The sequence below is a fragment of the Chroicocephalus ridibundus genome, chromosome 18 (assembly GCF_963924245.1).
Source record: "Chroicocephalus ridibundus chromosome 18, bChrRid1.1, whole genome shotgun sequence".
In the NCBI taxonomy this organism is placed as follows: Eukaryota; Metazoa; Chordata; class Aves; order Charadriiformes; family Laridae; genus Chroicocephalus; species Chroicocephalus ridibundus.
In genome coordinates this window covers 271,940-286,069 of record NC_086301.1, presented here as the reverse complement: position 1 = coordinate 286,069, position 14,130 = coordinate 271,940, and the positions used below count along the sequence as shown (strand labels likewise).

The following is a 14,130-nucleotide window of genomic DNA, read 5'->3' as shown; positions in this document are numbered from 1 at the left end:
GACTTGCTGCAAATGCAGTATCGCTCAGTGAGTCGCACAAGATGCTTTTGTTACACGAAACGTGTTTCAGTTAGACAGTAAGTGCAGAGTAGGGGTTTTTCCCTGTATCCATCCTTCGGTAAAGTAGTTCAGATTGTTATTAATTATTTTTTTTGTCTCCAGATGAAATGTATGAGATACTCTCGAACTTGCCCGAGAGTGTGGCGTACACCTGCATTAACTGTACGGAGCAGCACCCTGCAGAGTGGCGCCTGGCCCTGGAGAAGGAGCTGCAGGTTTCCTTAAGGCAGGTTTTAACAGCCCTGCTGAACTCTAGAACTACCAGCCACTTGCTGCGCTACAGACAGGTAAGCTGGAGCCTCCGTCCTGCTAACACATTGTGGCGTGAAGTACCGCCTGGCGCTCGATTGAGCTCTGGTGTTGCTGCACATCGCGCTGCAACAGTGTCTGTGTCCTGCTTAGCACAACACGGGCTGGGAGTTTTGCTTTATTTCTTTGGTTCATTCCCATGGAAACCAAGTGGGTATCTGTGATACGACTTGGGAGGCTAAAAGAAAAAAACGGGGTAAAGCTAGAAGAAATGGGAGGTTTTGGCTCCGTGGGGGTGAAGGTGCCTTCTTGACAGAAGAACAGAATCTTGGTCTTGAAATACATATTCAGAAATATGACTTCTGCAAATGAGTGTGATCCTTGGAGGTGATCGCTCTGCTCTGCCGTCTGCCTAACAGATCAGCAGCAGAAAGCTGGTTCAGATCTTTCTATTTGTGTCCCTCCACTTTGGACAGGAATTCAGAACTTGAGTCTCCTTCCTTTCATGTTAGTGAGAGTCTCTGTGCCCATAAATGTCATGATCAGTAGCCAAAGCCACTCTGTCTGCTTGCTGATGTTGACAGGCAGCAAAGCCGCCTGATTTAAATCCCGAGACGGAAGAGAGTATCCCGTCCAGAAGCTCCCCTGAAGGTCCTGACCCACCTGTCCTGACAGAAGTCAGTAAACAGGAGGAGCAGCAGCCTCTGGATCTGGAAGGAGTGAAAAGAAAAATGGATCAAGGAGGTTACACTTCTGTGGTACGTCAAAGTTTTAGTGTTCCGCTCTAATAATAGACCCTGGGAATTGCTTTATGGCCTGTGGTATTTATAACTGAGCGTGCTTAAGCCTTTTCTTTATGAACAAGGAAACAGGTTAACGTGCTGCTAAAAATACTTCTGGCTGGCACTCGTGTTAACGTTGGCCCAAAGACACACAGTTTACACAGTTGTATGGCTCTCCTGCACCAGCGGTGACACTTGGTTAAACCGCTCCTGCTCGTAGTCAGATGTGTCCGTTCCTGGCGACAGGAAAGGTCTTCCTTCGCGTGCACGTTCTAACGAAAGCCTGGTATCACCGAGGGCAGTCAGTTCTCTGGGACCTGGGGATTCGCGGGCGGAGGGCTGGCATCTTCAGGGTATTTATACAAAATGCTTCTGTGGACCAAAGCAGTTTTATTTGTAGGGAGCATCCTTTTTTTTCCCTACAGCACCACTAACCTCGAGGAAGAATGTGTGTTGCAAAGGTGCTGTTGCCAGATTTTGGCCGCGTCCTTGTGAGGCAGCTGACTTAGCTGGTCTGACAGCAGCCAGCTCCTGGTAGAAGGAAGAAGTGAGCAGTTACGGGTGCAGCAGTTCTGCCAGACAGCTGGCAAACGCACAGGGCGGCTTGTTTCTTCTTGTGCTTTGAAGTCGATGCTCTGGTTCGTTCTTCTCGTCACCTGGATGCTCGCTTGATGCCTTACATCAGCGGAGGGTGTAGCTGTACAAGAGACTGTCCTGTTAATGTGGAATGTTGTGGCTTTCTTCCAGTTGGATTTTAGTGATGATATTGTGAAGATAATTCAAGCCGCCATTAACTCTGACGGAGGGCAGCCAGAAGTTAAGAAAGCCAATAGCATGGTCAAGTCCTTCTTTATTCGGGTGAGCTGCACTACCGTTGTTTTGAAATCTGCTTGGTGTCACCACTGCTTGTTGCTGTTGGAATCCAAAGGGTCCATCCCGTGTACCATTGCTTGGGTATTTCCAGGAATAAAATAATACGTTGTCGGAGTTGTTGATGTTAATGAAACCTTATAGTTGTGCATTTACAGTAGATCTTGGCCGAATGTCTTTGAGGTTTTGGGTATGTTGTATAACGTTTCTAACAGAGTGTTGTTTTCCTTCAGCAAATGGAGCGTGTTTTTCCGTGGTTCAGTGTAAAAAAGTCCAGATTTTGGGAGCCAAATAAAGTAACAAGCAAGTAAGTAATTGTTCTGTGTCCGACTGCGACACCCTGCTGTTTGCCAGCTGTCCAAGCAAAAAGTATCAGGAGAAGCCTGTTTGTGGGGGGTGGGTTTGCTGGTGTTCTCGTCTTTCTTTTGGAAGAGGTTAAACAGTGATCCCATTCCCAGGTTTTGTATGCGCTTCCTTGTTCTAAAGCAGAGAAACCCAAAACATCATTCAGAACTGGGCATATTGTGTGTTGGCTGTCAGTCCTGTCCTTCCTTCCCCCTCCTCCTCCTTGCCCCCATTCGGTGTGGCCCTCCTTCTGCAGCCATTACCCTCAGAGCAGACAGACAGGCGGCCGCATCACAAACCATGCAGTGAAAGAGAGCGGTCGTAGCCGTTGCTGAGAGCGTGTGTGGACTGTAATTAACTCGATGAGCTGTTATTGCATGTTGAATGTCAGTGGTGCTGGTAGGCAGAGCACGGGTCCTGTGGCGTGGCCAGGTCTGATGGCGCACTCCTTGTTGCATTTCAGCAGTGGTATGTTGCCGAATGCGGTGCTGCCCCCTTCGCTTGACCATAATTATGCTCAGTGGCAGGAGCGTGAAGAGAACAGCCGCACTGAACAGCCCCCTCTGATGAAGAAAATCATTCCAGCTCCAAAACCCAAAGGGCCCGGAGAGCCGGATTCACCCACGCCTCTGCATCCTCCGACACCGCCTATCTCAAGTAAGAAAATAGATCGCGGTACTGTTGGCCCCAGGCCCAGAGTGCTTCCCTCTGTAGCAGAGAGAGGTCTGTGTGCCTCTGAAGGGCTTTGGAGACCGCTGTGAGCTGGAATCGTTCAGAGGCTGTTCCATATGAGACGCTCCTGAGCTGAGCGCGGGCCCAGGAGCACACTGGCACCTGCCGCTCTTCCTCCAGAGCGCGGGCTGTGTGCGGCTGATGTGTGCGGCTGATGTGTGCTTGTCCTGGCTGTACAAGCTGCCTGTTGAAAACTCCGGGCTGCTGTTTGGCCCTTCTGCCCTGCTTGCTTACTGATGGTCTTTTCAGCTGAGTTTTTCCCTCCCTGTGCTTGGAGAACAAACAGCGTTCTCTCTTTTTACCATAAGGCTCTGACAGAAGCAGAGAGGACAGTCCTGAACTGAACCCACCTCCGGACGTGGAAGACAACAGGCAGTGCGCATTGTGCCTGAAGTACGGCGACGACAGCGCTAACGTGAGTCCCTGGCAATAGGAGCTGAGCTGAGCAGTACTGCAGCGCTACAGCCTCGGCGCCGGGGAGAGGCTGGATGCTTTTGGGACTGTTGTGTCTCGTGGAACCTTTGAAAAGAATGTGTCCTTCCGCTCTTTAGGATGCTGGACGTCTCCTCTATATTGGCCAGAACGAGTGGACGCATGTGAACTGTGCGTTATGGTCAGCAGAGGTGTTTGAAGATGATGATGGTTCTCTGAAGAACGTGCACATGGCTGTGATCAGGGGAAAGCAGCTGGTGGGTATCAGTAAGGAACGCTCTGCTAAACCGCACGCTGATTCACACAGAACCAAGACAGGAACCCGGCTAAAGGATTCCTTGCGTGTAGCTTTTCTGCTCTGTCCCCTCCTTGCTTTTGGGGGGTTTTTTACGCTACATACAATAGACCTGACTGCAGATACTTGAAAATGTCCTTGATCCCTGCTCAGTTCGGACATACTGTGGAGACCAAAGGGAATGTAACGGGAGAATTGGAGTCGTGTTTTTCTCAGAAGGTCTTGGCTTGCCAGCACTATACCTTAGGCAGTTGATGCCACATCTGTAGTCACAACCTGGTTTTAAAAACCGTATGGAATATGTAAAGCGCGGCCAAATGTTGTGTTACAGCCCAGCGCCTCTCTAGTACAAGGACTTCCCAGATCTTCTGTTGCAGTCTGAGCCAATGAGAGCAGAGGAACTCAAAGGAGAGAGCGCGAGCCTGTACCTGATATTTTGACCTAGGTTAAATTTTATATAGGTATAACACAAATAAAAATTGCAAGCAGTATGGTCCAGTTCAAGGTGTTGATCAAGGAGCGGTTTGAGTGCAGATGGAGGATCTTGGGATCTGGCTTGTACGTAGCTACTCTGGAAAACACTGCAAAAAGAGCGATGGTGGACTTTTCTCTGGGCTCCTGAGCAGCCTCAGAAAATGAAATAATCTTCTGTTGTGAAGTAGTTGTGTACTTTCCAGAAGAATGAAATGAGACTGGAAGCATCACTAGAAATTAGGCTGTCCAAATTTTGGTTTAATACTGTGCCATTTGGTCCTAAATATGTATTAAAACAGCAGCAGCAGTGGAATAGGACTGCTCTTAGCCAGCAGTGAGCTGCCCACGTGGGGCGTGCTCTGTGCAGCAGAAATAGTTGACATACACCTTTTGAAGCTTGCGAATACGTGGCTTGGGTATGGAGTAGGAGCAAGAAAGTCTGAGGCCTGGAGGAACCGGGCTGCAAATGCAAGAGTTGTTCCGTGTGAGGGATCCTTCTCTCACCTCCTCCTCCGTGTCTCGCTTGTGTGTGTGAGTCGGGGTGGGGAAACGTTACAGCAGTGACGTGGGAGGGCAGGCATTACTCTCAACTCCTGTCTGCGCCCAAAAACCCAGCTGACAACACTAATGGTAGCCTGGATTTAGAAGGGATTAATTTTTAACTATTTTTTTTTCTTTCATAGAGATGCGAGTTCTGCCAGAAGTCGGGCGCCACAGTAGGCTGCTGCCTTACCTCCTGTACCAGTAACTACCACTTCATGTGCTCGCGAGCCAAGAACTGCGTCTTTCTGGACGATAAGAAAGTTTACTGCCAGAGGCATCGCGACTTGATCAAGGGAGAGGTGAGATTCCTCTTTCGCACCCTGCCTCGCCTGAAGGTGGGGTTACCCTGTGACTACGAGCAGTGTGTAGGAGTTACTGTTGAGTGCGTCCCTTACTAACGAGGGCCAGACCACGGTGCTGTTAAACAGAAGTCAGTGGTACAGCTGGCACGGGGAAGTTTGGCAAGTGGCACTACGTGGCGGTTCAAAAACCAAACTGAGGATGGAGTTAGACAGACTGCAGAGCGTGCGCGTGGTGGTTCCTTTAAAATTAATGGGTAGTTTTGTGGGTTCTTGTTCCAGGTGGTGCCTGAGAACGGGTTTGAAGTTCTTAGGAGAGTTTTTGTGGACTTTGAAGGGATCAGTTTGAGAAGAAAATTCCTTAGTGGCTTGGAACCGGAGAACATCCACATGATGATTGGTAAGATCTGGTCTCTGGAGGCTTGGTCCACCTTTGGTGCTGGAATCTGCCTCACAGACCTTTTCTGGTCCTCCTGCTCAGGTTCGATGACGATAGACTGCTTAGGAATCCTGAATGACCTCTCAGACTGTGAAGACAAGTTGTTTCCCATCGGCTATCAGTGAGTATAAGCAGTTTCATGATTTAGATGTCTTTTAGTATGTTCGATGCCAAACCAGGGCTGAAGTAACAGATGTAAAAAGGGACTGTGGTGTTCACACGCCGTTCAGGAATCTTGCGATTAAGCTGGGTGTGCAGCAGGTTGTGCCAGGAAGCCTTTGTCCCGTGAAATGTTGGGAAACTGAAAATTTCAGAGAGGAATGCTGAGGTTTACTGGACTGTCGAACACACTGTGTGACGTTTGAACTCTCCTCCAGGTGCTCCAGGGTGTACTGGAGCACAACTGATGCCAGGAAGCGCTGCGTGTACACCTGCAAGATCATGGAGTGCCGACCGCCGGTCATCGAACCGGACATCAACAGCACTGTGGAGCATGATGACAACAGAACCATTGCCCACAGCCCCGTGCCCCTGACAGGTAATCTGGCAAGGACTTTCTAAAGGCATATTCTCTACCCGGTTTTGCCGTAGTGCTTCCTCACCAGAAAGCCAGGTGGCAGCTAGGACCTGCGCCTCTCAAACCGATTTGGACCGGAATCCTCTTCAGGCTTCCCAATTATGGTACAGCATCTTAAGGCTTAAGAGCTCAGCTCCTGAGTGTACCGGTAACTTTGGAAACTTGAGGCAAACAAAACCTACTGTAGTCATGCTTTTTAGTCTACAGATCTGAGACTATTCTAGTGATCTGAAACTTCCAATTGTACTTCAGGTGCCAGTGTTGGTATGTAGTACGGGGGTTGTTAATTACCGCCTTGAACAGCAGTACCGCGCTGCTTCTGTATTTCCAAGTTGCTTTCTCTGTAGCCACAGATGACTTTAGGAAAAAATAATAATTTCCACCCTATCCTTTTCAGCTCCCAGAAGGTGAGGCTGAGGATGATTTTTTTAAACGTTTAGAATAATTGTCATTGTCAACATAAAATCTGAAGCTTTATTAAAATGTAATGGAATTTTGTGGGTAAGCTGAGGGTGACTGTATTGCTGCAAGTATTTGAAAATGTTCTTAGGAGAAGAAACCAGCCGTTATCTGATGGCAAAGAAGCAGTAATCTCTGTGTTTGTTTAACAAACATCCCGATTCCCCAAGTGAAACCCGATAGCCGTAGATACTTTATAGAATCATAGAGTCTTCATGGTTGGAAAGGACCTTTGAGATCATGGAGTCCAACCAAACAACCTACAGTCTCTGCCACTAGAGCAGGCCCTGAAGCGCCACATCCAGACGTTTCTTAAATACCTCTAGGGATGGTGACTCTACCACCTCCCTGGGCAGGCTGTTCCAGTGCCTGACCACTCTTTCAGTAAAGTCATTCTTCCTAATACCTAATCTAAACCTCCCCTGCCGCAACTTCAGACCATTTCCTCTGGTCCTGTCGTTATTCACCTGGGAGAAGAGGCCAACCCCCACCTCTCTGCACCCTCCTTTCAGGTAGCTGTAGAGGGCAATGAGGTCTCCCCTCAGCCCCCTCTTCTCCAAGCTAAACATGCCCAGCTCCCTCAGCCTCTCCTCACATGCCCTGGTCTCCAGACCCCTCCCCAGCCTGGTCGCTCTCCTCTGGACACGCTCCAGCACCTCAATGTCCCTCTTGTACAGCGGGGCCCAGAGCTGAACACAGCGCTCGAGGTGAGGCCTCACCAGCGCCGAGTACAGAGGCACCATCACTTCCCTGCTCCTGCTGGCCACGCTGTTCCTGATACAAGCCAGGATGCTGTTGGCCTTCTTGGCCCCCTGGGCACGCTGCTGGCTCATGTTAAGCTGGCTGTCCACCGGCACCCCCAGGTGCTTTTCTGCTGGGCAGCTTTCCAGCCACTCTGCCCCAAGCCTGTAGCGTTGCTTGGGGTGGTTGTGACCGAAATGCAGGACCCGGCACTTGGCCTTGTTAAACTTCACACAGTTGGCCTTGGCCCATGGATCCAGCCTGTCCAGGTCCCTCTGCAGAGCCTTCCTACCCTCGAGCAGATCAACACTCCCACCTAGTTTGGTGTTGTCTGCGAACTTACTGAGGGTGCACTCAGTCCCCTCATCCAGATCATTGATAAAGATATTAAACAAAACTGGCCCCAAGACCGAGCCCTGAGGGACACCACTGGTGAGCAGCCGTCAAGAGGATTCCACCCTATTAGTCCCAACTCTCTGGGCACGGCCATCCAGCCAGTTTTTAACCCAGCGAAGAGTACACTTGTCTATGCCATGGATCGCCAGCTTCTCCAGGAGAATGCTGTGGGGGACGGTGTCAAAGGCCTTACCAAAGTCCAGATAGACAACGTCCACAGCCTTCCCCGCATCCAGCAGGCGGGTGACATGGTCATAGAAAGAGATCAGGTTGGTTAAGCAGGACCTCCCTTTGCTAAACCCGTGCTGGCTGGCCCTGATCCCTTGGCTGCCCTGCACTTGCCGTGAGAGCTCACTCAAGATGATCCTCTCCATGATCTTTCCTGGTACCGAGTTCAGGCTGACAGGCCTGTAGTTCCCTGGATCCTCCTGCCGACCCTTCTTGTAGATGGGCATCACATTAGCCACCCTCCAGTCATCTGGTACCTGCCCTGTTGACCAGGATTGTTGATAAATGATGGATAACTGATAAATTGGTGAGCTCTCCCGCCAGCTCCCTGAGTACTCTTGGGTGAATCCCATCCGGCCCCGTAGACTTATGTGCGTAATCAGAGCATAGCTTTTAGGATTCAGTGATGCCTTATACTGTTGTTTCTCTTTTATACAACAGAAACTTTACCTAAGGACAGCCGAAATACACCTGAGATTGTAAACCTGCCGTCGCCAGATCGTCCCTTGCACTCTCAGACCTCCGGCTCCTGCTACTACCCAGTGCTCTCCAAGGGGCCCAGGATCAGGACGCCCAGTTACCCGTCCACACAGAGGTCCCCCGGCTCCAGGCCGTTACCCTCTGCAGGTATTTCGGTTGTGGGGATGGGTTTTTTGTTTGTTTTGGAAATATTTTGGGGGTTGGTTTGTGTCTTTTTTGGCTTCATTTGGAACGTGGTGTTTAGTGTTGTGTTTCTAGAGAAAACAGTGAAATGGCAATAGGTTTGAGGGAAGGAAAGTTCTGAAAATATACAGTAGAGATGGCTGTCAAGAAATGTACCACTGGAACAAAAATTAAGAAAGCGATGTTTGGGCGATACAATGGCAGTGATGCAGAAGAGCAATAAGATGAGTTAGGGACTGAATCATCTCGGTCGGTATTTTTCCAGAGCGAGTCGGAAATCTGGGATTGTAATTCAGCTGCTATTTCTGTATGAATGAGTCATGTTTTGTTTCAAACTGATGTTGAAAAGTCACCTCTGAAGTTGAGATATGGAACCGCGAGATACAAACTTGTCAGCTCCACGTGCTGAATACCGACTGACGGTATCAGATTTTTAATACCTGTCTCAAGTATTGTCATTACCTTAATGTTATTTGGCCGAAAGGCTTTTGTGGTTGTTAATTTTTGTGGCTTATACGAAGGAATTGGGGGTGCATTAGTTGTGAAGGCTTCAGATCACTTGATGGTCTTTCTTGCCTTGTTTTCTCAGGAAGTCCTACCCCAGTGACCCACGAAATAGTGACAGTGGGAGATCCTTTGCTGTCCTCCGGACTGAAGAGCATTGGTTCTAGGAGACATAGCACCTCCTCTTTGTCACAGCAGCACTCAAAGCTCCGGATGATTTCCCCCACGCGAGCTGGGAACACTTACTCCAGGCACAGCGGATCTTCGGTTTCCAGCATGGGCTCCTCCTCAGAACACGAACCCAGCATCAAAAGCACTGACCGCTTTGTGGGATTGGCGAGCGCAGGGACTCCGAGCGCCCCAGTTCCAAGCTGCTCTGCCAGTTCAGGCTCCCAGAAAACGGCGGCTACAAGTGGCAGTAAAACTTACCAGCTGGACGCATCTCAGTCTGCGGAAGGAAAACATTCTAGCAGCTCAGACTTGATAGCCAAAGGTGCGCCTTCTAAGGGAGAGAAGATGAAAACACCCACCTCAAAGGAGCCGGATTATTCAGCTCATAGTTTTGCTTCTGGAGGAAACTCCAAAATGTCCACTCAACCAACTGGTTCATCGGGCGCAGAAATGAATGTTAAAATGGGAACCTTCCAAGAATGTTCAGGCTCATTTTCGTCCAAAGAAGCGATATCCTTCCCGCCTTTGCATCAGAGAGGCCCAAGGAAAGACAGAGATCAGCATGCAGAACCCGCACAGCCAGAGAAAACGACTGTGGCTGAGGAGACGGATGCAAAGCCCCTGAAGTCTGCTGGAGTAAACAGCAGATCTCCTGCAGCCAGCGAGCAGGTGGTGTCTGCCCCCAGGGACAGGCGTCAAAAGGGGAAAAAGTTAATGAAAGATAGCTTTAAGGAGAAGCATCCCCTGAAATCTGTTACAGATTCAAGTCAGGCAGCAGGCAGTGATGAGGGAAACCTGAAACCAGAATTTGGTAATCAGGGTTTGGCGACTGAACAGATCAGCCAGAGGTTATGTAATAATGCTCCTGCTGAAAAAGCTGGCGAGAAGTCTCCGCCGTCACAGGGGCCCTCGAAAGGTTCTGCAGCGCAGATGGAAGCGGCCTCTAAGGAATCGCAGGCACCAAGGAAGCGCACCGTTAAAGTCACTCTGACTCCTCTCAAGATGGAAAATGAAAACCAGTCTAAGAGCGCACAGCAGGAAAGTGATGCTGACCCTCAGTCTGCAGGAGCAGAACTGGCCGCTTTGGCGGAGCCCTCCTCAACTTCGGAGAGCCCAGAAGAGAACCCCGGCGTTCAGGAAAGCCCAAACGAGGCACCGGCACAGGAGTCTCAAACTAATGCATTTGAAAATCTGCCTGTTCAAGATAACAACTTGATGCTCCAGGATGGAGCTAAAGCTCAAGAAGAGGGCTCCTACAAGCGCAGGTATCCACGGAGAAGCGCTCGGGCCAGGTCCAACATGTTCTTTGGGTTGACTCCTCTGTATGGCGTGCGGTCTTACGGAGAGGAAGACATCCCCTTCTACAGTAACTCCACTGGGAAGAAGCGAGGAAAGCGGTCTGCGGAAGGACAAGTGGACGGTGCGGATGACTTGAGCACGTCGGATGAGGACGACTTATACTATTATAATTTCACTAGAACGGTGGTTTCCTCGAACGCGGAGGAGAGGCTCGCATCCCATAACTTGTTCAGGGAGGAGGAGCAGTGCGATCTTCCAAAAATCTCCCAGCTGGATGGTGTGGATGATGGAACGGAAAGCGATACCAGTGTCACGGCAACAACACGAAAAGTCAGTCAAGTAACAAAAAGGAGTGGTAAAGAAAACGGAACAGAGAACTTGAAGCTCGACAGAAGTGAAGAAGCTGGAGAGAAAGTCCAAGTCACCAAGAGCTCCACTGTCCACAAAACTGACCCGAAGATTGATAACTGCCATCCCGTGAGCAGGGTTAAAGCGCAAGGGCAGGACTCACTGGAAGCTCAGCTGAGCTCACTGGAAACGGGCCGCAGGGCTCACGCGAGCACGCCCTCTGACAAGAACTTGCTGGACACTTTTAACACAGAACTTCTGAAATCCGACTCGGACAATAACAACAGCGATGACTGCGGGAACATCCTCCCGTCCGACATCATGGACTTTGTACTGAAGAACACGCCGTCCATGCAGGCGTTGGGAGAAAGTCCCGAGTCCTCCTCATCTGAACTCCTAACGCTGGGAGAAGGTTTAGGTCTCGACAGCAACCGTGGCAAGGATATGGGTTTGTTTGAGGTGTTCTCCCAGCAGCTGCCAACCGCCGAGCCAGTAGACAGCAGCGTCTCTTCCTCCATATCGGCGGAGGAGCAGTTTGAATTGCCACTGGAGCTTCCTTCCGATCTCTCTGTTCTGACCACCCGCAGCCCGACGGTGCCCAGCCAGAATCACAACAGGCTCCCCGTCATCTCGGAGTCCTCCCTCTCCTCCTCAGGAGAGAGGTCGATGCTTGCCTTGCCTTCCACCGAGTCTGGGGAAAAGAGAGTGACGGTCACAGAAAAGTCTGCCTCGGGGGAAGGTGATACAGCTCTCCTGAGTCCGGGAGTAGACCCGAGCCCCGAAGGCCACATGACTCCCGATCACTTCATCCAGGGTCACATAGATGCAGAGCATATAGCCAGCCCGCCCTGCGGCCCCGTCGAGCAGGGGCACGGCAGCAACCAGGATTTAACGAGAAACAGCGGGACTCCGGGTATCCAGGTGCCGGTGTCGCCCACCGTTCCCCTCCAGAGCCAGAAGTACGTGCCAAACTCCACGGACAGTCCCGGCCCCTCGCAGATCTCCAACGCTGCGGTGCAGACAACGCCGCCCCACCTCAAGCCAGCCGCAGAAAAGCTGCTGGTAGTCAATCAAAACATGCAGCCGCTCTACGTCCTCCAAACGCTTCCCAACGGCGTTACCCAAAAGATACAGTTAACGCCCTCCGTTAGTTCTGCGCAGAGCGTGATGGAGACCAACGCCTCGGTGCTGGGGCCCATGGGCAGCGGGCTCACGCTGACCACGGGGTTAAATCCGAGCTTGCCCTCGTCTCAGTCGTTGTTCCCTCCCACGAGCAAGGGGCTGCTGCCCATGTCCCATCACCAGCACATCCATCCCTTCTCCACAGCCGGCCAGACTGGCTTCCCACCAAACATCAGCAGCCCTTCGCCAGGTCTTCTCATCGGTGTGCAGCCGCCCCCGGATCCCCAGCTCTTGGTGTCTGAAGCCAGTCAGAGGACAGACCTTGGTTCCACCTCTTCTACCCCAGCTGCTGCCCTGGGCAAGAAACGGCCCATCTCTCGTCTGCAGTCGCGGAAGAACAAGAAGCTGGCTCCCTCTGGAACCCCTTCTGCTATTGCTCCTCCCGATATGGTCTCCAACATGACCTTAATTAATTTTGCTCCTTCCCAGATTTCCAACCACCCGTTGGATTTGGGAACCATTGCGAATTCAACCTCCCATAGAACCGTCCCCAATATTATCAAAAGGTCCAAGTCCGGGGTCATGTATTTTGAGCAAACATCTTTGCTCCCGCAAGGTGGGACCGCTACCGCAGTGGGCACGTCTCCCAGTGTTATCGGGCCAGATGCCGGTCACCTCCCAGCAGGGCCCGTGTCAGGGCTGGCATCGAGCTCCTCGGTGCTGAACGTCGTCTCCATGCAGGCCACAGCAGCCCCTACTACCGGTGGGTCGGTTCCCAGTCACGTTTTGGGACAAAGTTCGGTAACGTTAACTAGCCCTGGATTATTAGGGGACCTCGGCTCAATAAGCAACCTCCTGATCAAAGCCAGTCAGCAGAGCCTTGGGCTTCAGGAGCAGCACATGACTTTACCGCCAAGTTCTGGGATGTTCTCGCAACTGGGAGCATCCCAGACTCCGTCTACGGCAGCAATGACGGCCGCGTCCAGCATTTGTGTTCTGCCTTCAGCTCAGACGATGGGCATGACGGTTGCTCCCTCGTCTGCTGACCCAGAGGGCTCTTACCAGCTCCAGCACATGACACAACTCTTGGCCAGCAAAACCGGGGTTGCTTCCTCCCAGCTGGACCTTGGCACGGCTTCGGCAACCACGCAGTTGTCGAGCTTTCCACAGCTGGTTGACGTTCCCAATAATACCGGGCTGGAACAAACCAAGGCTTCCTCCTCGGTGATGCACGCCAGCTCGGCATCTCCCGGGGGCTCCCCGTCATCGGGTCAGCAGTCAGCCACTAGCTCCGTGCTGGGCCCCGCGAAAATGAAGCCGAAAATCAAACGCATCCAGCCATCGCTAGACAAGGGGAACGGGAAGAAGCACAAAACTTCTCATGCGTGGACCGGTTCCTCTGAAGCACAGGTTCCTGAGAGAGGGGCCACCGCTGCACCCCAGGCCTCAGCTGCAGGGTAAGAGGAGTGTTTGATTTTGCTCGTCCCTGAGGTTTTGTAACAATATAATGCTAGTTTTACAGCAAATTTTCCTCTTGAATGATAAGTTCTAAGGTAAAAACCCCAGCTGCCGCCAGGAAGCAAATCTCTCTAAAAGAGTTCCTAGAACTTTGACCTCTCTTAAGGGAAGGATGGAAAACCGAGGCTTTGAGGACTTTATTCATCACTGACAGCTCTGGCAAACTAGAGAGTGGTTTAGAGGTAGCAGTAGAGCAAATGGCACTCAAAAGGGCGATGGGTTCTCTTCCTTTATGTTGTTCAGGCGAGTAAGCGCTCTAGAAGTTTTAATTGTAGTACCAGCAGTGTCCCGGGCACCAAAGTGACACGGTTACGGTGTTGCCTTGGTCATTCTGATTACAGAGCTTAAACTAACAGTTTCTGTGAGCTCGGCATCTCTCCAGTCTGCAGTTGGTTCTTCCTGCCCCTCTCCCCACTCTTTATCCCCCCAGGCAAGAGGGAGTGGGGAGGAACTGGCAGAACAGGGAGACTCGCTCTCTGCTTCCGCAGTAGAGGATTGCTCCCCAGGCCTTAGTGACGCTTGAGCGGACTCTTTGCAGCGTGCATCTGTAGAGAGAGTAAGAGCTGCTGCTCTGTGTTCTGCGT

The 14,130-nt window shown here is 51.2% G+C and overlaps 1 protein-coding gene across 3 annotated transcripts in view; it reads left to right on the top strand.

The window, feature by feature from the left end:
* KMT2A (lysine methyltransferase 2A) overlaps nt 1-14,130 on the top strand; it is a 46,576-nt gene that overhangs the window by 23,699 nt on the left and 8,747 nt on the right. For 2 of the 3 annotated variants that reach the window (XM_063355228.1, XM_063355226.1), the window contains exons 15-27: nt 163-347; nt 894-1,067; nt 1,839-1,949; nt 2,195-2,268; nt 2,770-2,963; nt 3,347-3,453; nt 3,590-3,727; nt 4,923-5,081; nt 5,364-5,481; nt 5,563-5,641; nt 5,898-6,058; nt 8,363-8,548; nt 9,174-13,485. In XM_063355228.1, coding sequence (XP_063211298.1) covers nt 163-347; nt 894-1,067; nt 1,839-1,949; nt 2,195-2,268; nt 2,770-2,963; nt 3,347-3,453; nt 3,590-3,727; nt 4,923-5,081; nt 5,364-5,481; nt 5,563-5,641; nt 5,898-6,058; nt 8,363-8,548; nt 9,174-13,485 — 5,998 coding nt within the window. The remainder of the gene's footprint in view (nt 1-162; nt 348-893; nt 1,068-1,838; nt 1,950-2,194; nt 2,269-2,769; nt 2,964-3,346; nt 3,454-3,589; nt 3,728-4,922; nt 5,082-5,363; nt 5,482-5,562; nt 5,642-5,897; nt 6,059-8,362; nt 8,549-9,173; nt 13,486-14,130) is intronic. The other variant, XM_063355227.1, reaches the window with a different exon arrangement.